This window comes from Amblyraja radiata, chromosome 2 (assembly GCF_010909765.2).
Source record: "Amblyraja radiata isolate CabotCenter1 chromosome 2, sAmbRad1.1.pri, whole genome shotgun sequence".
Classification (NCBI taxonomy): Eukaryota; Metazoa; Chordata; class Chondrichthyes; order Rajiformes; family Rajidae; genus Amblyraja; species Amblyraja radiata.
Window position 1 is genome coordinate 56,212,023 of NC_045957.1, and position 25,957 is coordinate 56,237,979.

The window sequence follows — 25,957 nt, forward strand, 5'->3', positions numbered from 1 at the left end:
TAGATATGCAGATAAAAGGATTCATGGATGTTTTTAAAGCCGCCTTCAGAAAATGCAACATCTTTACAGACTTGGGAATGTCTGGCCCATGACTGCTCACTGTGCAGAAGAAACGTGCTTCAGGAGTTGACAGAAACCCTGTATGAATGTCAGAAGGAGCTTGAAACTTCACCGACTACCCACCCACCTGCCCTGTCTGGCGCCACCTCCCTATATGTGGAAGAGTCTGTGGGTCCCACTTTATCCTCATCAGTTAGCTCATACCAGAGGTAGTTATTCTCAATCCCAAGATCTTATCTTGCCATCACGCTCTGCTCAGCCTTCTTGCAGAAGCCTCTCAAGTCAATGCCTCAGCAATACCCTCACCTACAGCACTGCACCTCCACGCAAAGATTCTCCCAAAATGGCCACTTCCAGTAGGCCGCTCTGCTCAACTTTAACTTTGTTTGACTGCTGTGTCAACGAGCCAATTAAATTTTAAAATTCCCCGCTGCTGCACTGCTCTGCCACATAGCTGGAAATGCACTGACACAGAAGAGTAAAGGGCCTGTCCCACTTGGCCGTCATTTGCGCGCCATTTACGCGATCTCGTCATCACGTTGAGACGCACGGGTAGCGTGTGGGCCGTGCGGGACGGTCACATGGAGAAGCGCGGAGGGGTATGAAGTTGTGCGTGATATCGCGCGGCGCTCCTGGATTTTGTAGGGCACAAAATCTTTGCGCGCCTCCGGCGTGACGTATCGCGTACGCACGCGGACGTATTGCGGTCGCACGCTGACATCCTGACCTCGCAACAATGAACATGTTATCAGTTCTTTCGCCAAATGTGTGGGATCAGTTTTTAAGTACAGAGTTGGGGATATAAGAAAGATTGCTTGAAACCTTGTACAAAGAGTTGTGTATCGCGGTTTATGAGGTTTTAGAAGGCTCTAGGGCTTTGACCAAGATGGTTGAAAAGATTGCCACCACTGGTGGGATAAAGGATGAAAAAGACTAGATAATATACCAAAGTCAGAAGATTATAAGTATGGAGCAGGAAGTCAGATGGAAGGAATTAAGATGAGGACAAGGGGAACCTGTAGGTGCAAATATTCATTTAAAATATTTTGATTTAACAGTCTAGTTTAGTTTTAGTTTAGTTTAGAGATATAGCACGGAAAGAGGCCCTTTGGCCCATCGAATCCATGCCAACCAGCGATCCCTGCACACTGCAATCACTAGGGACAATTTACAATTTTACCAAGCCAATTAGCCTACAAACCTGTACATCTTTGGAGTGCGGGAGGAAACCGGAACTACCAGTGAAAACCCACGCAGGTCACGGGGAGAACTTACAAACTCCCTACAGACAGCACCTGTAGTCAGGATCGAACCCGGGTCTCTGGCGCTGTAAGGCAGCAACTCTACCATTGCGCCACTGTGCCGTCATGTCAACAAGGATGAGGGGGTTAAGAATGGACTGAGCAGGTGTAGGCAAATTAGCTGTTATTGATTGGACTTCATGGACAGGGGCAAATGGGAGATTATTAAGGAGAAAATTGTGAAAATCAAATCTTCTGGTGACATGTACAAGTAAAAAAAAAAACCCAAAGCATCAAAAGTGGGCATTGCAGGAAGAGAAACAAGCATTCTTACTTCCACCTCTGTTCAATAACCTTGTTTATTATGATAACATGTGAGTATTTTTACATGTGTTGGCATGTTGAATAGAGCTTCCCACTACATATGGCATCATCTCCCACTGAGTCATGAAAGAATCTCATTACTTGATGTTTTAAATAAAATCTTCTTTACTCTCAATAGATTATCAGCGGCTACCTTAACATTACAGAATAATTGGGTAGAACATACTGTACATAGGATAAAGAGCCCCTGTATTTAAAAAGAACTGTGTAATTTTCACATTCATATCATAGCACGGGCACAGGAATAAACCTGTAATTTTAGCCTTCTGATCTCACTCATCCATTCTGTTTAATTATAAGCGCCGCCAGTTTGCTCAACTGGTGTAGCCTGCTTATTACTACAATCAATTCCTACGCTGCTGCTCAGTAAAAGTCATTGCATTGTATCAAAATAAGCATGTTACATACATTGTGCAATCGGTATAATTCTATTTCAAATTAAAGGGGATGTTAACCTTCCTCTACTGCGCAGCCTGTCTTTTCTTAACAAAGTACCAGTTCTTTCAGTTTCTCTGCTTCAGTGAGAGATTTAAAATATATTTTGTAATATTTAAAATATAATTTTAGAGTAATCACCTCTTCTTGCCTATACATTTAATTTTCCAAACATGCAAGGTACATTGATATTATATAGATTTCAAAACAATATTATTTTTATTTGTAATGAAGGTGCATGGTTGCATTCACATTTTCTGTTATCTTCTCCCCTTTTAATTCTCATCTCTGGTTAAATAAATATGTTTGTGAGCTCCTTCTCCAGCCTCTTGTACCTATGTTATATTTTGACTATTTTTGAGGTATTGTACTTGTGAGCTATTTTAATTTCAGTTTTGAACTTCAGGTATTGATTGTTGCAACTTCTGTGCAATTATTGTAATGCTTGAATAGATGTTTACTTAATAATAATTACATTGTTAACCAAGTACACAAAGACATGTGACAGCCTGGCACAGACTAATCTTTCAATATTTCTGTACTCAAATCATAAGCACAATGGCTAAAAAAAGCTGTCTGTCAAAAAATGCACAATTTGCTAACCAGTTTGTAAAGTTAGAGTTCAAACATTAGTTGACAATATCACAGATAAGTCATTAAAACATGGTCATAATGATCCTCTGTCCACAACTTTAGCAAACAAGATAAATAATTTAAAATAAACAGGTTGATGTTGTTACTGAGTCAAATTTCATTGCTCTATGCACCCACTAATAGTTATTTATATATTCACATATATAACATGTCAGGAATAGCTAGTTTTGTTTACAAGGTAATTAAGAAGGATTAGGTTTTATTTGAATCTCATGCCTGTTTGAACCCTGATGTTAATTTTTTTGTGTTTTTCCTCTTCATGCTATTTGCATTCTCTCATTCAACATTTCCTAGTGTTAGAGATGGACTTTATGTGCACCAAAGTGACAGTGAACGACAGTAGTTTCTTATCCTTAAGTGAAGCCAAAACCTTTCGAGTAACTTAGTGAATTTACGATTCAAAACCAGAATCCACTACTGATGTATTGCAATTTACTTATTGTAAATTGTACTCCCTACAATTGCAACAATTCTCTTTTTCTAAACTCCAACCTTTTTGAAATGAAGAGTTTCAGAATCTTAACTCAGTAGCAAGGAACAATCAGGATATGACAGATTTAGACAGGAACTGGAAAGTGATGCCTTTCTCTCAGGACTGCTTCCCAGTTGTAAAGTTTGTGAGTTTGGGAACTCCTGTCAGAGAAGCCTCTGCAAGTTACAAAGTAATTTGTAAATCTACACAGTCGGTACCCACATTGGTGCCGTATGGTGTGAATATATATGCAGTGAAGATGGGGAAGTGTCGATCAACCAAAGTGCCTGAATGATGTTAAGCTTTATAGATGGTGGAGAGAGAGTCAGGAAGTGAATCACACACACAAAATTCGAGACCCTGTCCTGCTTTTGTTATCATGATATTAAGCATTTGGTGCAGAAAACTTCTGTTCAAAGGAGACACTGGAAGGTTGATGCTGGGGATATTGCCGTTAAACATCTCTTATGTTGGAGATGGTCATTACCAGACACTTGTGTGGCACAGAACTTATTTTCCATAAGGAAAGTATGTTGATCGTGCTTTCCAATACTGCCATGGATTAATACATCTTTTCTAATTGTATGATGAAGACATTTGTCCATCATGTTGGTTCCCTCACCTTCTTTCTTTCTTGCTCTATCTGGTGGTATTGTCCTTCAGGATTCATCCAGACTCTCCTGCATTATATTATCAAACAACTCCTGGTGATAAATTTTAAAGTGTCCTAGCCCACCTTCTCCATTTCTTTCACATTTTCAGTACAGAAGTGGACTGAATCAATAGCCGGGGGTGGAAATCAACATGGGGTTTCTTTGCCTTGGGACTTGATGAAAGCCAGAGTCAATGTCATGGACCACTAGAGCCACAACTTCATGACAATTTACCACTCTGCCATCACTCTGCTACTTGTGACTCTGTCCTGTTAGTGGGACAGGATATGCCCAGGATGGAGGTAATCATATCAGCACATATCTGACTATGTCAGGCCACTGTTTCGGATAACTCGTCCAATTTTGAATGTTGGTGAGGTAGGTTTGCAGGCTTGACTTGGTTGTGTGCTTATGTTGATCCTGGTTCCAGATATGAATGTACGTGGTCTAAACTTACGTTGTTGCATCAAACTGCTAGGTTGGTGGTGCTTGTATTGCTGTTAGATGTGCAACACCATCCATGAGGCTCTTCATTAAGCATGGGTATTACTTTGGCAATGTATCCACACTGGAATGAATGGCTCCAGACTCTGCACAAGGCCCAAAGGCCAAGTTGATGCCAGACTTCCTGATGCTGTTTGACATTAAGCATTGGCTTCCTGACAGGCTTCCAAATGCACAATGCATCTCTTTGTCCGATCCCTCAGCCTTCTTTTTTATTTTGCCCTATCTAGGCTCTTATTTAAATCTCTGCATCTAAACCCATGTGTAATATCACCAGCTGTTGAGTGGATATTTTTTGTAGTGAGTGTGAGGTTGTGATGAGCGTGAGATTGTGGAGAGGGTGAGGTTGTGATGAGCGTATGGTTGTGGAGAAGATTATATAGTATTCACGATATTGGAATTAGTTTATTATTGTCATACCCTAGAGTCACACAACATGGAAACAAGCCCTTCAGCCCAACTCGTCCATGCTGATCATGATGCCCCATCTAAGCAGTCCCATTTGCCCACATTTGGTGCATATATCTCGTAATCTTTCGTATTTATGTACCTGTTAAATGTTTCTTTTAAATGTTGTTACATTTCCTGCCTCAACTACCTCCTCCAACACAGGGCTCTCACTTAACCTTTTTTCCCTGTTGCCAGCCGGGTCACCTAGGCTGCTTTTTAGGTTGCAAATGACAGTTTAGATGGTCATTTAAGACGGTTTGCATGACGCATGCGATATCGTGCTCGGACGAAGTGCGTAGTAACCAGTCGGAATTATGCTCAATGAAGCATTCACATATTATTTCTGCTTCAAATAAAGTCACAAACTAAACATATTCACCAATCAAGACATGATATATACCACAATGACATGCAGCAAAATTATAATACAGTATCTCAACTTTTTTTACACCTTGCAATTAATGCAATTTCTATTAGTTCTTTCCACTTCCTGTACTGAACCCCTCATTCATCCTGTTGAGAAGGCAATCGGTGCAGAATGGATGGATTGAGGCAGGTGAATTAGTGCTTGTAGGTTGGAGTATGTAAAATTGCAAGGGGAGAGCACGAGGGATGTCAGTGGTGTTGAATGGGGGGGTTCAGTGCGGGATGGATGGGGGGGTTCAGTACAGGATGAATGGGCAGATCATTACAGGATGAATGGGTAGATCAGTACAGGATGGACGGGGGGGATCTGTGCAGGATGGATGGGGTATCAGTACAGGATGAATGGGGGGTTTCAATACAGGATGAATGGGAGGGGGAGGGTCAGTACAGTGTGGATCGGAGGGTCTGTGCAGGATGAATGGGGGATCACTACAGGATGAATGAGGGGATCAGTACAGGATAGATGGGGGAGCACTGCAGGATGAATGGAGGGAGCAGTGCAGGATGATTAGGAAAGGGGGTCAGTACAGGATGAATTGGGGGACATGTGTAGGATGGATGGAGGGTGGCAGGAGAATCAATGCGAGGTGGATAAGGTGATCAGCGCAGGATGAATAGATTGGGGGAGTGTAGATGTGGAGGGGAGCACAGGGGGTGTCAGTGAGGGCTGAATAGAGGGCAGAATGGGGATCAGTGCGGGATGGAGAGGAGGGGTCTCAGGATAAGAGGGGTGGAGGGGTGCGTACAAGAGTAAGAGAGAGGGGGGGAGGCAGGGTTGGGAGGAAGGAAGGTCAGCGCTCCTCGGACAACATCGCCCCGCTGCCTTGGCCGTCCCTGTCCACCGCCAAGTGCCACCGCCAAAGAGGGAGGCGGTTGGGACTCCTCGCCACCGCCTCCCCTTCTCCGCCAGCCAACAGCAAGGTGCGGGGCCAAGCAGTGCAGCTCAAAGATCCTATAGCTATAGGATCTTTGGTGCTGCTGCTTCAGATGGTGGAAGGAGGCCACCCCCTCCCTCCCTCCTCCCGACCGATGTGCGAGAGGGTTTGTTTTGAAAGCGGTTATCGCCGTTAGTGGATTTGCTATCAGGGCGGGCGGGGTGCGGGAGGAGGAGGAGGTGGAGCCGCTGTCGCGGCCACTGCTGCTGCTATGTAGGGGCCCATCATTCGCTCCGACCCCTCGTCACCCCGCACCTGGTATCTTTGCCCCGCACTACAGCCGTCGCCGCCGACACGAAATGTCACGTTCCTTTTCCCCAGAGATGCTGCCTGACCCACTGAGTTACTACAGTTTTTTGTGTCTATCTTCGGTATAAACCAGTAGCCAGTGCCAAGTCGGGCAAAATGACTCGGCATTTAGGTTGCCCGGCGGCACTTTGAGTGGTCATTGGCACCCGGGCAACCGCTAATTTCGAGCCCTGCAACAGCCCATTCCATATAATTCCCACACCCTATGAGTGAAGAAGTTGCTGCTAAGGTTCGTAACCTTAAACCTGCACTGAGATACAGTGAAAATCTTTATTTTATGTACTATTCAGGCAAATCATACCATGCATGTGTACATCAGATAGCATTAAATCAAAAATAAACCAATTGCAGAATATATAGACAAAAGCAACCAGAGATGCTGGTTTTCAAAATGACACAAAGTGCTGAAGTAACTCAGTTGGTCATGCAGAATCTCTGGAGAATATGGATAGGTGATGTTCTCCAGACTATAAACTCAGAAATTCATCTATAGCACAAGAGAGGGCCTGATAACAGCAGGGAAGCTGTTCCTGAATCTGGTGTTACATGCGTTCAAGCTTTTGTATCTTCTGCCCAATGGAATGCAAGAAGAGAGAATGACTAGATGTGAATGATTTTACTTCGGAGTCACGTGAGTGACTACGTGAAGAAGGGCCGTCCGTCTGCGTGCGCGTCATTACGTCTGAACGCAACGCGCATGACGGACTGGAGAGGCACTGTGTCCTCCCAGCCGTCAGGATCGGCAGGTAAGGAAAGTTGAACTACTTACCTGCGTTCTCTCGGACTTGAAGCTTTTTGTAGTTTCAGAGCCCAGATGTCGAGGAGACGGTCCGCGGGGAAGTCGGCTGCCGAAGACCGCAGCATTCCCAGTAGCGGGCGACGGTCTTGTTCCCGACATTACCGCTGGCAGAACCGGCAGGAAAGACTTGGTGCAGGAGGAGGAGCTCCGTGGTGGTCCTGCGGGACGTAAAAACCACCCGCAAGTCTGACACCCGTTGACTCAGATGAGTCCGGGGAAGAGGGATACCCTCCCTCAACGGAGAGCGTCTGAGGACGACTCTCCCACATGGAGCAACTTATGGAGAAGTTGCTCCAACAATGATCTGCTCCGAAGGAGGGAGCAGTATCAGCACGGGCCTCTACAGAAGGCTGTGCCAGCAGCCTCACACATGGGGAAAACAAAACGGGCCAGGAGTACCTAGGCAAACCCAATTGGAGGGTAGGCCAGGAGGATCCCGGATGGAGAGGATAACCTCCTTCATGGGTAACGTGTTTAAACGTTCAAAACCCACATGGAGCGCCTGATGGAGAGGTGCTCCACAATGATATACTCCAAAGGAGGGAGTTATCAGCCCGGGAATTATGGAGAACCCGCAGGCAGCGGCACCTGTTTCAGGGCTGCACAAATGTCTCCTGCTCTGAGGAGAGGAGCATCCACGGTCAGTTTCAGTCTGACCCAAAGCAAGATTCTCATTTAGGTCCGCTGGAGGGGCCATGTCATCGCAGGTATGGTCAGGGGCCTGCGGCAGCACCTGTTTTCAGGGCTGCCTACAAATCTCACTCTCAGTGGAGGGGAGTGTGAGTGATCAGTAGGTAACTGATCTCGAATTTAAAGTATGAACATACTGAAGCACATGTATATGGCCTCAAGAGCCAGCAGTTGGCAGAATATTCGCACAAATGCCGGCAAGGGAACAGCGCTATCAGGGTGACTTTGGAGAAACTAGCCGCCGAATTCTCTCTTCAGGTAAGGCCAGAAGAAGGAAGCAAAAGCTGTCGGACCAATCAAGGTACAACGACAAGCAAACTTCATCAGTAGGCGACAAACACACCCCACACCTCCATAGGGGGGTAAGCAGTTCACTAAAGCCGGTGGTAGCTTGAAAGCTGGGCACGGAAATATGATCAGAGTCGTCTTTCAAGGCAGACTCAGAATTATGGCCAGAATTGTCTTACAAGGCAAGCTCAGTATGATGAGGTTTTCAGACCAAGACCCAAGCAGAGGTCAGGAGAAACATGGAATCCACACTCCCTACCAGTCCTACTCCCAATCAAGGAGAGAAAAGGAACCCACATCAGGGGCCTTTGGGCTTACCACAAGATCACCGGTAGCCATGGAGGTAGGTGGGTCTGGGTTTACTGAAACAAGGGATTGTGGACCAGTTACATGTTGGTAATTTTACTCTTGTGTTTTTGTTCAAAATGACAATAACATGAATTTCAGATCTGGTTTTAAAAAACAGATAACAACATGTGATTATTTTACTGCACAACATACATAGGTTCCAAGCAGACTTGGAACTCGGACCGGAGTTGTCTTCGAGGCAGGCCCAGTATTTTGGGCAGGATTGCCTTCCAGGACAGGTGACAGATGGAGGATGTCACTTCATCCAGGTTTAACTCATTTGTGCAGTATAGACTTTCAGAACAGTAAAATTTTGTTATGGTCTAGCAACTGTTTTATAGGAGCTTCCTATAAAATGGTCACATGGCATGCATCAACCTCAAAGATGCATACTATTCGGTGTCTATTCACTAAGAACAGGAGATATTTGAAGTTTAACTGGATGGCATGGCTCTGCCAAATGGGTTGACAGCAGCTCCTAGACTATTGACTAAACTACGGAAACCAATTCTGGGACTACAAAGGTCTCAAAAACACATAGTAATGGCATATTTGGAGGACATTTTCAATTTGGAGTCACCAAGAATTGGCAGAAGCATCAGTCAAAGCAAACCAAAACCCTGTTTGAAAGAATTGGTTACCTCATCCATCCAGTTAAATCAAAATTGACACCTACAAGGGTAATTGATTACCTAGGATTTACTATTAAAAACAGTAAATATGTTGGTGACTTTGCCTAGGGGCAAACAACAAGATTAAGTAAGCCTGCTATGACCTGATAGTCAAATACTAGCCATCTATCAGGCAAACAGCGAATGTAATTGGCAAATAGTACCTGCATTTCCAGCAGTACGTCACGGGCCTTTGCATTACCAGAATTTACAGCGAGCAAAGGAACGAACACTCAGATTACATGCAGGCCAAATTGGCAAAACTATGGATTACCAGCAGAGGCCATTGTTGATAAACTATGGTGGATAACGAACGAGAGACAGCTCAAGGGAAATTTTGCTCGAAAGCCATCGGTGGTTCAGACCAATGCTAGCGGCTAAGGATGGGGAGCCACAAACACAGTCTAGAGCTGTGGGGGCAGATGGAATGAGCAGGAGTCTGTAATTCCCCAACACAGGGAATCAATTACCCAGAATTGTTGGGGGCACAATATGGACTCAAGGTTTTCTGTAGCGATATGCAACCTGTGCTTGTTCAAATTCAGATTGATAACACCACTGCGGTGGCATATATCAATCACAAGGGTGGTGTAAAATCTGTCGAACCTCATTTGGCACTGGTGTATCGAGAGGAATATTTGGGTTACAGCGTTCTATCTACGAGGTAGATATAACACGGTGACAGATGCTGGATCACGAATGTTTAATAACAATACAGAATGGATGTTGAATCGGGCAGTATTTAACGAAATAACTACACGATTTGGCATACCAGATATTGATCTGTTTGCATCTAGACCAAACCATCAGTTACCCAGATATGTGTCCTGCGAGCTGGATCCAGGAGCAAAGGCAGTGGATGCTTTCTCCCTCAATTGGGGAGGAATGTTTATGTATGCTTTCCGCCAATTTGTCTCACAAACCGATGCTTGACCAAAATCAAGCAAGACTAAGCCACAGGCATATTGGTAGTGCCAGATTGGCCTACTCAAGCCTGGTTCCCAAAAAAATTGGGAATTATAGTCCAGCCAGTTATGGCTGTACCCAAGAGCAGGGACCTACTAGTGAACACAGTTACAGGGAGCAATCATCCACTACATGAACGTATTAACTTGTTGGTCTGCAGATTCTGAGGAGGCCATGTCAAGGCATAGGACTGTCCGAACAAATACAACACAGTTCGGATAACGGATGTCTTGGAGTTCCTATCAACTCTGTACCATAACTATAAACAAAGTTATAGTGCAATCTATAGTGCCAGAGGCGCACTCTCCTCCTATCTGATGCTGGAAGCAGGGCACGGGTCGATAGGAACGCACCCCTTTACAACAAAATTCATGAAGGGAATTTACAACTTAATACCTCCAAGGCCAAGCTACACGGACACATGGGATGTGAGCGTGGTACTAACCCTACTTTGACAGTGGGGACCGCCTATAACTAACCCTGAAGGTGGTATGCTGACAAAGAGTCCAGACACTGCAAAAGTTACAGTTGGACTACATGACCACCAATATGAACAACATAACATTCCTAATCAGGAACCTGATAAAACAGAGCAGGCCAGGAATGCCAGGGATGGAGATCCAGTTCTTGGCATATCCAGAGGACCAACGGTTGTGTGTGTGGTAACGTACTAACACCATTATCTGAGAATTACGGAGAACCTCAGAGGCTCAGAACAATCGGTCCTCATCAGCCATAAAAAACCATACCAGAAGGTATCAACTCAAATCATCTCCAGGTGGTCAAAGGAGGTAATGGCGGTAGCAGGAGTGAACATTTATATCGTTAAATCTCACTCCACCAGGGCTGCATCTACGTCGGCAGCAAGAGCTATGGACGTGCCCCTTAACGACATCCTAGTGGCTGCAGGATGGACGAATGAAACAACGGTCCACCGGTTTTTATAACAAACCCATAACCGGACTGGGGGTGTTTGCACGTACCATTTTAAGTTCTGTCCCTTAGTTTCCCCCCAAGGTTGGGAGGGGTAACTTTTTTTAAAACTTTTCTTTCATTTAAAGCATCAGTTTCTTTACTTAACTACGTAATGTCTGAATGCTTTAATGATTACACGCATCCATGGTCAATCCATTCAGTGTGTGACGCTTGGATTCGTAACCGGCGTAAAATCACGGAGCTTTGAAATCTTCACGTAGTCACTCACGTGACTCCGAAGTAAAATAGTAAGATTAAACGAGAACTTACCAGTTTGAAGTTTGATCTTGATTTTATGAGGAGTTACGATGAGCGATTACGTGCCCACCGCTCCCACCCTCATATTATTAAGGTCATATGGAAGTTCAAGTTTTTCACAATCTTACTATTCTCAGGTCTTCTTTTTTATTTGTGATTTAACACCGCTGCTTTGAAGATTGACGCGCACGCAGACGGACGGCCCTTCTTCACGTAATCGCTCATCGTAACTCCTCATAAAATCAAGATCAAACTTCAAACTGGTAAGTTCTCGTTTAATCTTACTATTCTTGATTATACTGGCTACTTTCCCATGGCAGCATGGAGTGTAGAAGAAGTCAATGAGAGGTGGTGGTTGGTTTATGTGATGGAACTGGGCTGCATTCACAACTTTCTTCAATTTCCTGTAGTCTTGGGCAGAGCAGTTTAGTTTAGGTTTAGTTTTAGTTTATCGATGCAGCATGGAAACAGGACCTTCGGCCCACTGAGTACATGTCGAACATCGATCACCCATCGATCACTGGTTCTATGTTATCTCACTTACTCAACCACTCCCTACACAGTAGGGGCAATTTACAGAGGCCAATTAACCTACAAACCTGTACGTGTTTGGGATGTAGGGGGGCACCAGAGCCACAGGAGGAAACCCACATGGTTACAGGGAGAACATGCAAACTCCACACAGGCAGAACCCGAGATTAAGATTGAACCCAGGTCTCTGGCACAGGGAGGCAGCAACTCTATCAGCTGTGCCTCTGTGCCTCCTTGCCATATAAAGTTGCCATACAAAGTTGCCGTCCAAACCTGTGATGCGTTTAGATAGGATGTTTTCTATGGCGATTCTGTAGATATTGGTAAGAGTTCAACTTCCAAACAGCAGCGGTAAAAAGCTAGTCCCACTAACTTTTCAGCAGAAAAGAATAAAGCAAATTAAAGACAATCATAATCATCAACTAGATTTTGTTTCCATTGCTGATTACATCTTCAGACATTTGTATACATTGTTCAATTCTTCCAATATGTACCTGTACTATTGAGGAAGGTGAATGTGAAACAAAGGTGATTTGAAGTTCTAGTGGCTTCCCCAGCAGAAGCAGCAGCAGTGCGAGTGTGGTATACAGGGGTGGGGTGGACTTCTGTTGCTATCATGTTTTCTTACCATGACATTGTGCATACAATGACTCAATGATATTTTGTCATTCTCAATAATAGTTTAGAAATACCATCAGTGGCATTACTATGTAAGAGAGGGTAGTCTAGGCAAATATTTATTATGATAGTCAGGGTATTGTTTTTGATAAATTTGAAACTAATTATTTGTATATTTATACTGTGGATCTGTGACAGAATGCAGAACTAGTAACTTCTTAATGGAGAATGACCGCAACACAGCAGTGTTTGAAGAGATAATGTTTCACAGGGTGTTCTGTGTATCCTGTGCTATGTTTAAATAATGAAGCCAGTAAATTGCTTCTTAATACCTTTTGTACTCATGATTCCGCATATCACTTTCCACTTTCTTTACTGAAGATAAGATTTCATGGCAATTAAGAATTAAAAATGAGCTGCTCACTTTTGTAGTATACGTCTTTGTGCTTGAAGTGAGAATGCACACTGCTGGTGATAGAAATTGCAAAATACTTACAATAAATTTCACTGATGTGTAGTAAATTTCTAAAACGTATCCTAGAAATTTTCATAAGTGTTTGCGGAGGTTTGTTGTTGAATGTAATTTAGCACAGCAGTGAGATACTACAAAGGTGCTTTTGAAGCTACCAAGTGAATGCCACATCCAATTTTCTGCAGAACATCCATCCAGATGGAGCATTAGTTGTGCAAAAGTTCAAAATGATACAGTCTTTCAGGGTATGCTGTCCAATATGACACACATTGAAGACAGGCACAAAAATCTCAGTGGGTCAGGCAGCATCCCTGGAGAAATGGAACAGGTGACATTTCAGGTTGAGATCCTTTTTCAGACTGATGTCAGGGACGGCGAAATGAGAGATATAGATGGTACATAGAACAAATGAATGAAAGATATGCAAAAAGCAACAATGATGAGGAAAGGTGGAGCCCATAATGGTCCATTGGTGGCTATGGGTTAGGGGATAATGAGTTATACAGACAGTTAAACTCAACAGGACGAGAGTAGTACGATGACTAGGGTGGGGTGGGACGGAGAGAGAGGGGGTGCAAGGGTTATTTGAACTTAGAGAAATCAAATTCATACCGCTGGCCAGCGAAATATAAGATGTAGCAATGTTACAAAATTTTGAGATTTTAAAAATCAAGTCTGTAACTTATCCCATCAGATAAAGCATAAAAATAAGTTTAATTTGACACCTAATTCACTTTCATATCTCAAGTATTTAAAAAGTTATGGCCATTTTCATACTGGGAAATGAGCATCTTGTTCCCTATTGACTTTCTATGGACATAACAAAAAAGCTGTGATCGTGAACAGTCAAAAGCCCATAACTTTCTTAAAAATTAAGAGAACTGAATGAAATTTTCAGTTATCATAGATTGAAGCATTCTGAAACAAATATAAAATAATCTTACTTGGATGACCTGAAATTAAAGCGTATAATTAGTTAGTTACCTAATTGTAGCTAATTTCAGACTTCAATGACTAGATCTAAACACCTATCCATTTCTTAATAAATGATTAACATTTTTAAATAGCCTAAATGTCCAAATAATATTCACAAATAATTCACAATAAAACATGATTTTTAAATCTCATTTACATTAATTTATAGGCCAAATGGAAGGAATTTAGTGTTCAATTGCTGTAAATAAATGCCCATTTAAATCAGCTTTCCAGTGGGTCTCTGTGGAACGCGCTGGTTTAGAACGTTCACATTGCGGTAGATTTGTGCCTCAAATGCCGAGAAAAATACTGCGCGATATAATGGGCCCAAATTGAGCTACTCGCAATATTAAATTTTGTATAAAAGGATCTTTAGAAGCCCTTTTGAATGTAAAAATATACAGCCTACCTTCTGCTATTTTCTTTATGAGACCCTGAGGTCGCTGACGGTCGCGGGTTTAAAGATTGATTTTTAAACTACTATAACTATTATTCAAGGCCTTTAAACCTAATAATAGCTTTTGCGACGGGGTCTTCCAGCGATTTTTCGTTAATAATTAACTAGGCTGAACATTTTCGATTGGAACAGCTTAGAGAAAATCGCGTTTTAAACCCGCCCCCTCTAAACGGCGCCAAAATCGCGCACAACCTCAGCAGCAGATCTTCAACGACGCTTCAGGTAGGCTTTGCAACATACCTATAAGATGTTGTTTCTCCAAATGGCATTTGGCCTCACTGCATATCTTTCATTCATTTGCTCTATGTACCTTCTATATCTCTCATATCACTTTCCCCTGACCCTCAGTCTGCAGAAGAGTCTCGACCTGAAATGTCACCTATTCCTTTTCTCCAGAGTTGCTGCCTGACCCGCTGAGTTCCTCTAGCTTTTTGTGTATATCTTCGGTGTAAACCAGCATCTGCAGTTTCTTCCTACACATTCTGACACACATTGAAGCTGTTTAATGCCTATTAAAAAAACATAAACATCTTAAATCTATATTCAGTTTTGCTATGACATGCTGATCTGAGGGACAATCGCATCAAGTCACATCTAAATTTCATGCACATGTTGCCTTGGAACAAAAAATATAATCTGAATGGTAAATAAATTAAACATTTGAATACAGTGAATCTTCATTATAATGGACCATAGGGGGGGATAACATTGTCCATTATTGCCAATTGCCTGCTATGACCAAGCAAGGAGGTAAGTATTAACTGTTTTACCCTATGGCTAGGTGAGAAAAAGTACGGTGCCATGGGTGGTTTAACCAGTGTGAATTCACAGGCCGCGGAGCCGTAGAGCCCATGGCCCCAAAAGCAGTATGCCAGGTATTCAAGCTGCCTTCATACTGCTCACTCTCTCTACTCCCGCAACCAGAAGCACGCCACATGGTGTCAGCTTATTAGGTAACTTGGCGGAAGTGGGTGGCGGTGCAATGGCAGCATCGCGCCATTACCACGTGATCGAGGCCCGCATTGCCAGGGCAATGCAGGGTCTGTGGCACAGGCTGCACCTGCATTCAACATCCCGGGACCTCGCTTCATTGCAGCTGCTGCAAACCCGTGCCCAATGCAGTGCTTTTCAAAAGGGTGTTTTACTGCTCGTTCTCCCCTTGCCGCTGCATGTCCGCTGCCCAATGGAGGCTGAAGACTAGGAAAGTTAGGAATGTTAGGAAAGGTTAGGTGGATATGGGCAAAATGTGGGCAAGGTGGATGAGCTTAATTGGGGCATCTTTGTCAGCATGGATGAATTGAGCTGAAGGGCCTCGTTCTGTGCTGTATGATTGCACTATGTAAGTAAGGTAAGATTTAACAGGTTGGACATTGTTTTAAAGGAGAGAAGACTGTTATAGATATGTAAATGTTTAGAATAAGGATAGATGTATATACTGTCACGAGAAATCAGTTTCAGTGACAATAAGTGGGGAATATTGATGAATTAGTTTAGAGATACAGCGTGGAAACAGGCCCTTTGGCCCACCTAGTCCGCACCGACCAGTGATCCCCACACATTAACACTACCCCACACACACTCGGGACAATAACATATAACATATAACCATATAACAATTACAGCACGGAAACAGGCCATCTCGGCCCTACAAGTCCGTGCCGAACAACTTTTTTCCCTTAGTCCCACCTGCCTGCACTCATACCATAACCCTCCATTCCCTTCTCATCCATATGCCTATCCAATTTATTTTTAAATGATACCAACGAACCTGCCTCCACCACTTCCACTGTAAGCTCATTCCACACCGCTACCAATCTCTGAGTAAAGAAGTTCCCCCTCATGTTACCCCTAAACTTGGACAATGTTTTACATTTATACCAAGCCAATTAATCTACAAATCTGTACGTCTTTGGAGTGTGAGAGGAAACCGTAGACTTTGGAGAAAACCCACGCAGGTCACGGGGAGAACGTACAAACTCCTTACAGACAAGGATCTGTAGTCAGGATCAAACCCGGGTCTCTGGCGCTGTAAGGCAATAGCTCTACCACTACTGCTATGCTACCGTGCCACCCCTCAATTATTTCAATGGACAAATAAGAATTTTCATTAATCAGAAGTGGTAAGAAAATGGAACTTCTTATCATATGCAAAAATTGAATCAATTAGTTCAGATGCTTTTCAAAGAAACTAGAAGCATGAGAGAAATGGAAAAAAGCTATCCTGAAAGGCTCGGATAAAGTAGGTGGAATGGGAGGAGATTCATGTTGATTATAAACACCTGCACCCACCAGAATAGCTGAACGGCTGGTATCGGTGCTCATTATTCTTGTAATACTATACAATTTCCCCAAGTAATCCAAGGCCAAATGGAGGAAAGTGATAGGTGATTCAGTAACCATGCACTCTTGCGAACTGATGCTTCGGGTTTTGGAAGAAAAGAAACTGGATTCTGTCAGAATGACTCGATCCTGGCTCTCTGCTTGCATCCTTTGCTTACTAACATTGACCTCCTGGAGGTGGAGGACTACGTAAACTGAATCACCACAGTCAACAGTCTCCCGACAGGTCATAACAGAATCCACATAATGAGCCAGGCCCAAGTATTGTTCCCTAAGGAAGACCCGGACAGCCTTTGACTGCTTGCCTTCTGTAAAAGGCTTTAAAACTATTTTTAAATGACTCTGATAGACGTAGAAACATAGACACATAGAAAATAGGTGCAGGAGTAGGCCATTCGGCCCTTCGAGCCTGCACCGCCATTCCATATGATCATGGCTGATCATCCAACTCAGTATCCTGTACCTGCCTTCTCTCCATACCCCCTGATCCCTTTAGCCACAAGGGCCACATCTAACTCCCTCTTAAATATAGCCAATGAACTGGCCTCAACTACCTTCTGTGGCAGAGAGTTCCAGAGATTCACCACTCTAGAGGCATGTTAAAACAGTTCAAACAGATTTAAGTAGGTAAAGAAATGTTAAAAAAAATAATTAAAACACATTGAGATAAGAAAAACAATAATTAAACATATTTAAATGAAATAAATGCAATGAAATGTTAGCACTTATGCATACATTTTCCATCAGGTTGTTGAGCCTATTTAAATCAACAGGGTTAATGTTCACTGCCCAACTGAGCCTAAGAGCTGAATACAAAGTGCATCTGGCTTTTCTCTTCAGAAAATCACTGCTTTGCCCCATAGCTCAGCAATGAATAAAGTCTCTGATGGACAGTCAAATGCACCTGCATATGTCCTCCAGTTCATCTTACTCTCAGACATTTGACTCGTACACAGTAGTCCAAGAAATGCTGAGATACGAATGGCTGAAAACTGATGGTTTCCTTTGAAACTGCTGGTCGTCAGTCAGCATCAATTTAGGCCATTATTTGGAGCGGGATGAAATTAGTTTTGGAAATAGCACAGAATATGCATCAGTCGCACTCTAAACAGCCCATTTTGTTTCAGTTAGGTTGAATAAATGGCAACACACATATGTAGATCCATACAATACTCTTCGTTATGTCCTGCCATTCTTCTGTCACATGGAATTTGACGTAGCTCAAGCTCAATGTATATCTGAGTTTGCTGTTTAATTTAAATAAACAAATTTAAACCTATTCCACATAAAGTCTCCTGAGCCATAGTCATGGGATCAATAAAGTATCGGCGTAATATTTTTTTAAGCTAAATACCTTTTTTAAAGGAATGCTTCAAGAATACACTATTTCTGTTAGTTCCCACCGGCAATGCTTGGTATGCTTGCCATGTGATGAGGTTGTGGTTTGGCTTTATATGTTGGACATGATGAAGCCATTTGGTTGAGCGGAATTAGAATTTGAGAAAATAAAATTAAATACATTTTTTCTTGTTTCTCTGGCATAATACAAGGGAAACATTATTAATTTCAAAAGAAAGATACAAGGAACTACAGATGCTGGGATCTTGAGCAAATCACAAAATGCTGGAGTACTCAGCAGGTCAGGCAGCATCTGGGGAGGGAATGGATAGGTGACGTTTCGGGCCGGGCCTTTGTTCAATCTGAAGAGTCTCAGCCCACAACATTGCTTATCATTCCCATTCAAGTGTTTTGCTTGATTTCGAAAAACTGTCCTAAGTGCCACAGGAACTTGAAATTTTATTGTTCTCATGTCATTCAGGCTGCAGTTAGATTTTGTTGCCAAAGACAGTCTGACAAGTTGTCCTTAAAGGCACACCTGAAGGCTACCCAAGACAAATTTAACCTATTTTCTTCAAAGTAGAAGGATGAGAGGGAATCTTACATAAACGTATAACATTATAAAAGGACTGGACAAGCTAGATGTAGGAAAAATGTTCCTAATGATGGAGGAGTCCAGAACCAGGGGCCACAGTCTAAGAATAAAGGGGAGGCCGTTTAAAACTGAGTTGAGAAAAAAACGTTTTCACCCAGAGAGTTGTGAATTTGTGGAATTCTCTGCCACAGAAGGCAGTAGAGGCCAATTCACTGGATGAATTTTAAAGAGAGTTAGATAGAGCTCTAGTAGCTAGCGGAATCAAGGGATATGGGGAGAAGGCAGGCACGGGTTACTGATTGTGGATGATCAGCCATGATCACAATGAATGGCGGTGCTGGCTCGAAGGGCCAGATGGCCTCCTCCTGCACCTATTTTCTATGCTAACTCTCACTACTTTGATGCAAATCCATGAGCTGAAGAATTAACTCTGTTTCACTCTCCACTGATATTTCCACCATTTGTGATATCTGTTTTAACTTCTCTCTACTTGCCGTGATTGGGACTAGCTTGCTCTCCGGGTTATCACCACAGTACTGACGGTCGCTGCCGCTCAGTCTTTTCACAATCCCACAACTCGCCCTACCTTCTCCTAGGATCCCTAAAATGGCTGTCGCAGTCAGTTGAATTTACCACTGGCCCAGACCAACCAACTGAATCAACTCCTGATCACACTGTGCATCACCACCATTTGTTTGCAGGGTCAAATTTGTGCAAATCAGAGGCTGATTTCTTCAGTTATTACCTTATTTGTTTATAACTGGGCGCAAACCATTTTCTCTTCAGACTGATTTAGCCAAGCGTTCCACATAGTAGCATTATTATGCTGACTCACATTAATTAATAGTTGCAAAAACATTAAGCGCTATTGAGGTTGTGCAATTATAAAACTGATGAACCACTTAGTATTTATGTTTCTCCTGTTCCTCTGTTGAATTGTTTGATTGGGTTAATATATGTTTCCCAGGATGGTAAACAGATCAGGTGTAATTTGATTAAAAGACTGAGCAAACAGAATGGCCGACTTCTATTGTCACATCAAAGGAATTTGCTGTGTTTATGTCTATAGATATTGTCTCCATATTTCCCTCTCTAATGCCAGCTTCTGAAATCAGATTTTGAGCTCCACTTATTTCTTTCTTTTTGTATAATACAAAAGTTCTGCCAGGATATTTCCATTAAATTAATTGATTAATTGAGATGCTAGTGGATCAATTGGATCATTATTGTCCTAAAATATGGCTTCTCTTTATTACAGATAATGTGTTCTGAAATGAAAAAGTGTCTCCATTGGTGTTCTGAGGTGCAGCTCTTACATTCCATTTTTGCTGCCTCTTTCAGGGTTTCTTCCGGAGAAGCATCCAGAAAAACATGGTTTACACTTGTCACAGAGAAAAGAACTGTGTCATCAACAAGGTTACGAGAAATCGCTGCCAGTACTGCCGATTACAGAAGTGTTTTGAAGTGGGCATGTCTAAAGAGTGTAAGTTCACATTTTAGTCTTTATCCTTTTAGTTTTTTTAAAGTCCAGTTTGCATCTGTGAATTGAAAATCAGTACTAGTGGATAAATAAATCTTTGGGCTAAAGTGTGTTCACTAGCTTCTTCAAAGTCATTTTTGGGAAACTTTCATTGTGATATTGGCTCAGAGGGAGATGGACATTTGCTTCCCAGGTGTGAGGTAGGTCTGTTTTCTTTTCAGAATCATATTATGAAGATTGTGCCCAGGAGGTTTTGCAGGGTTTTTCTCACCATAGCCTTGTAATAATAGCACATACTTAATGCTTACTGTTCCATCATTCGGTTGACCATATTGTCAGTTAAACCATAAGCAACATTAATATTCTAACTAGAATGCAAATTAAAATATAAACAAGAGCAATACTTTAACTCAGAAAAACATGATCAGATGTTTTGCAGAGGTTTGTAGAATATGAAGGCAAAGCCAAATAAGGTGTGATTCTAAACAAATCTCAGAGATGAATTTTAAGAAGGACCTTTAATGATGCAGACATGCACATTAAGTTGCAATAAGAATTCTGGAGTGTGGATCTACCTGGCAATAGGTATGACTACCAGAGACGGGTCAAAGAAGGATGATTGCACAGGAAGTTAATATCAATGGAGTAAAGATTCATAGGATGGAAGGAGATTGTGGAACTTGAGAAGATTAGTAAGATAAGGAATAGTGAGGTCATGGAGAGTTTAGAACCAATAAATTGTTAAATTGGAAACCAGATAGATCAGTGAAGAGAGCAACTGATGATTGAGCAGTACTTGGCACAGAGTAAGACACAGGAAGCAGAATATTAGATGTACTGAAACCTGCAGAGAATGGGGGATTGGGAGGTTTCTCAGCAAAGGATTGGAATGATTAAGTTTTGAGGTGTTGAAGGCATAAATAAGAACATGAACTGCCTTAAGGAACGATACTGTCGATGTGGTATCAGTGCACTTTGTTAAGGAACTGCTCATGCAATGGAAACAGGACACCAAGTTATTAATCCAAACTCAAAGAATAGCTGTTGCCAGAAATCTGAAAACAGAGAATGCTGGAAATGATCAGCAAATGGGGCGGCATCTGTGGAAGAGAAAGAGAGTTGCCCCGTTAACTCTGCCACTCTCTCCAAAGATTCTGTTGAATACTTTCAGCAGTTTCTGTTTCATGCCAAGCCAATGAATAATCCATGTAATAGAGGCAGATGAAGTTGGTGAGAAAGTAATGGTTTGTGGCTGAGGGCTAGTCTTACCATCTTACTCCTCATAAAAAATTGATGTTGCATTTAATATCAACATTTTTTTTCTTTGCTTCACTCATTGCTGTCCATCTATTCCAAAATGGAAATGACTTTATTTCTAGTCATGAAAGGGCCACTGAAGTTAACATCGCAAGGGGAAAGAATTAACATTGTTAGAGGTAGAACCAATTTCCAACAGTGTTTCATTAATAATAGCTGTCAGTTCAACTTCTTTATACAATGCATTAATCCTTTCAAGATAATACTTCTAATAATGGTATCAGTTTCCAAGCTGAAACAAAATTTATAGTTTTCTTGTTGTGGTGACAGTCACTTAGACAGTGATTCTCTTGATCCAGTGCTACAACTTCAGCATAAAATTTGTGAAACTCCAGACAACAGCTTTAACCCAGTTCTGTTAAACTTTCACTGCCATTTTCAGAAATTATCAGTTACATTCCTGTGGAATAGTTCCATTCCAAAGTTTTTTTTGAATGGGAGTAAACCCAATCAAATGGAATGTGTTTTCTTTCCATTGTGATGGTACAGTACAATTGCTCCCCTTTTCACTTTCAATATATGAATATTTATTACAATGTTGCTTATAAAAACTGATAATATTGATAATATATGGATCATATTTTCAAAATGAAAATGTTAGTTTTCAAAAGTCCAAACGTTTACTTCATAGTTCATAATATTTTTTAAACTGTTCAGCAGTATTGTAATACCAAATTAGAGTTTTACCATAACTTTTAGAAACATTTTATCCTGTATGGAATGCCTATTATTTCTCTCAGCAAGGACAAAAAAATTAAAGAAAGCATCTATGAAATTGTAAAAAAGTCAGAGATTCAGTATGGAAGAAAAGAGCTAGATAAGGAACAGTTTGGTAGAGGAAACCTTACAGAAAGACATTTTAGCCACTGCAGTAAAACAAGAGTGTTCTCACTGTGAGGTTAAAAAATTAAACATAATATGTGCCGATATAAGATGTTGCAAGATTGGTATACAGGCTTTAAATTTATTGATTTCACTTTCAACATATTTTGTATGATTGTGTTTACTTTTTATTTAGTTTGTCATCCAGTTTCATTAAATGCTTGCTATTGCTATGTTGTAAATATTTTATATGTGGCACTTAATATTTTATTTCAAATGTAATGATGGTTCCATTAAGCATTTATGAAGTCGTTATACTGTAACTTATTACAAGAAGTTAAATAATCCCTTAAGTGCATGTGCTTTCACAGCACATACATGCTTCTGATCATGTGATTATACATGCATCTGATTTTCAATAAATCACTTTAATAGTGTATGTTTTGTTACTTAGCCAGAGCAATCATATTGCTGTAAAACATTTCCTAATTTATACATATGAATTATGTACGGTCTTCAATAAGCTTTCAATATTTAAGGTAAATATACACTTCGAGGAGAATATTTCTTAATTCCATTGTGTCAAATTAAGGCCAAAATGGCAATTCCACTTTTTTAGTCACATGAGCTCCTGCTGAATTTAGTCTTTGATACCTAAAATAATTAAATCTATAGGCATGGTTTCCACTTTTTGTACTTTGGTGTCAGCCTTCCAAATAAATTATGTTAAATAAAATTATTAGATGAAAACTAGTCCATTCAGAGAATTCTGATGAAAATTTATTACAAAAGGTATACTTTGCTTCTATATTTGATACAGTAATATTTGATATGATCTTAATTTTTATACTTCACTGAAGCAAATAAATAATCTCTTATTAATTCAAACAAAGAAACATATATCTTCGTCACTGTCCAATGTGCAAATAAAATGTTAATGATATTCAACCTGCCACTGTGATGTATTTTAATTACCCTATCTTCACTTAACCTTGCACAGAGACTTTGCACAAATATCCCTGCATAAAGATTACCATAAGTCGTTGATATAAAACATGTACCACAGTCAAGCTTGACCATGACTTAAACGGGTATGAACTTTGGAATGGATAATGATTATGCACTGATACTTTCCCTATTCCAGTGATTCCAAAACGTATTGTGTTGACCACTCAGCCAGACACTACATCTGAGGCAATCTGAGCCTCCATAGATCAGCACCACAAGGGTCCATTTATTTACTAATCTAATTTACTATTAAGATTTAATATTTTGCAAAGTAAGACAGATGCAATAGAAATGTGTAAAACTACGGCAGGATAGACATGTTTTTGATGGAAGAAGTTTAAAGCATGGAATCTTAATGTAAAGGTCGACTGCATGAAAAATAAAGTTCTCTTCATTAATTCAACATTCTAATAAATTAATTATCATCCAAACAATAAGGATCATGGACACTGAATTATAGGTTCTTGCAGAACCCAGCTCAGCTGTTTGATCTCTGCCATTTGCACTGTGTGGTTAGCCTTGTTCTTGTTTCACACCTCAGTTCATTTTCATCTTCTGTCATTTTAAATGAAGAAACATGCATCATTTATCATTTCCCCTGCAATTCATTGAACGCAGTCACTTTAGTATCCAGTTAACTGTTCCACGTGTCTCCTGTAAAGATCTGGGATTATTGGTGTTTCCCACTGATGCAGAAAATGACATCCTGTGAAACAGCTTGAGGTATTCTAATAACAACGAAGTATTTTTGTAAGAGCTGAGGTGTTCTCATACATTATTCTTGAATTCTCATTATATCAATAAAAATCATGGTTGAAGACAGTCTTTAAAGCTGCGCATCCTACATCAGATTGTTTTTATGCATGTTAACCTTCCTCAAACAATTGGCACCTTGAGAATGGTCTATCTGCTTTGGTCAGGATCCCTTATCCATTGGGCATGTCCATACCAAATTACAGGATATTTAATAGTAGGGCACGTTAATTTTAAAAGACTTAAGATCCCCCAATATGCCCATGTAATGTGAAGTGGTACTCCCAGTTTTTGTCTCTTCACCACTTCTTTCCCATCACTGCTCTTGCATGCAGGGGCGGAAATCGCTGTCAAAACATGGGGGAGACACAATTCCTTAGGAACACACACATACACACGAGGCTTCGGAGGCTTCGGCCGTGGACCCTGTGGATGGTAACATCGGGAGCTGACCTGATTGGTACCGACTCCGAACTCCAGCAATAGCAGCTTCGTCCGCCCCGAATCGTGTGGCTTGAATTGGCCCGTTCACGGGGCGTTTCATCGCCCGGCACGGCTTAAAACCGGCCACGGCATCTTCCATCGCCCGGCATGGTCTTGATGGGCATGATGAGCCTCGATCATCTCGACGCAGCAATTGGACTGCGGGGCTGATTTTGGGCCGCGTCGGGCGATGAAAGACCAGTGAACGGGCTGATTCAAGCTCCGCTCTATCATCTTTGCTCCACCAGAATGTCTCCCTCCTCCAATCACCACTCTCTATCCTCAGTCCCACCCCCTACTCCGCCTCTGCGAGACACCTCCCTCCAATCATCGCACTGAATCTCATGTCCCCCCCCCCATTGCCTGCTGACCGACGTCTCTCTCGTCCAATCGGCGCCCTCGATCATCAGTCCCACCCCCACTGTCTCGCGGAAAGTGGAGATTTTAAATATTTTTTTTCACCGAATTACAAAACATGGGGGGGATTGTCCCCCACTTCTCAAAACATGGGGGGGGGGGGGAACGTGTTTCCCCCCCCGGGATTTCTGCCTATGCTTGCATGAGTCTTCCTTATCTGAAGTAATTTTGGTTACAGCAGACTGTGGTCAGATACAGTGCCAATAGACAATAGGTGCCATTCGGCCCTTCGAGCCAGCACCGCCATTCAATGTGATCATGGCTGATCATCCCCAATCAGTACCCCGTTCCTGCCTTATCCCCATATACCCTGACCACTATTTTTAAGAGGCCTATTTAGCTCTCTCTTGAAAACATCCAGAGAACCTGCCTCCACCGCCCTCTGAGGTAGAGAATTCCACCGACACTGTGCCCTCCATAATATTTGGGACAAAGACCCATCATTTATTTATTTGCCTCTGTATTCCACAATTTGAGATTTGTAAAAGAATAAATACTATGTGGTTGAAGTGCACATTGTCAGATTTTATTAAAGGCCATTTTTATACATATTGGTTTCACCATGTAGAAATTACAGCTGTGTTTATACATAGTCCCCCCATTTCAGGGCACCATAATATCTGGGACACATGGCTTCACAGGCGTTTGTAATTGCTCAAGAGTGTTTAATTGCCTCTTTAACGCAGGTATAAGAGAGCTCTCAGCACCTATTCTTTCTTCCAGTCTTTCCATCGCTTTTGGAAATTTTAATGGCTGTTTATCAACACGAGGGCCAAAGTAGTGCCAATTGAAGTCAAAGAAGCCATTATAGAGTCATAGAGTCATAGATTAAT

General features: G+C 41.8%; 1 protein-coding gene across 1 annotated transcript in view; it reads left to right on the forward strand.

Annotated features, from left to right (window-relative positions):
- Nucleotides 1-25,957, forward strand: part of LOC116989512 (retinoic acid receptor beta-like) — a 96,950-nt gene that overhangs the window by 53,578 nt on the left and 17,415 nt on the right. The window contains exons 3-4 of the mRNA XM_033046982.1: nt 20,186-20,327; nt 25,702-25,705. Coding sequence (XP_032902873.1) covers nt 20,186-20,327; nt 25,702-25,705 — 146 coding nt within the window. The remainder of the gene's footprint in view (nt 1-20,185; nt 20,328-25,701; nt 25,706-25,957) is intronic.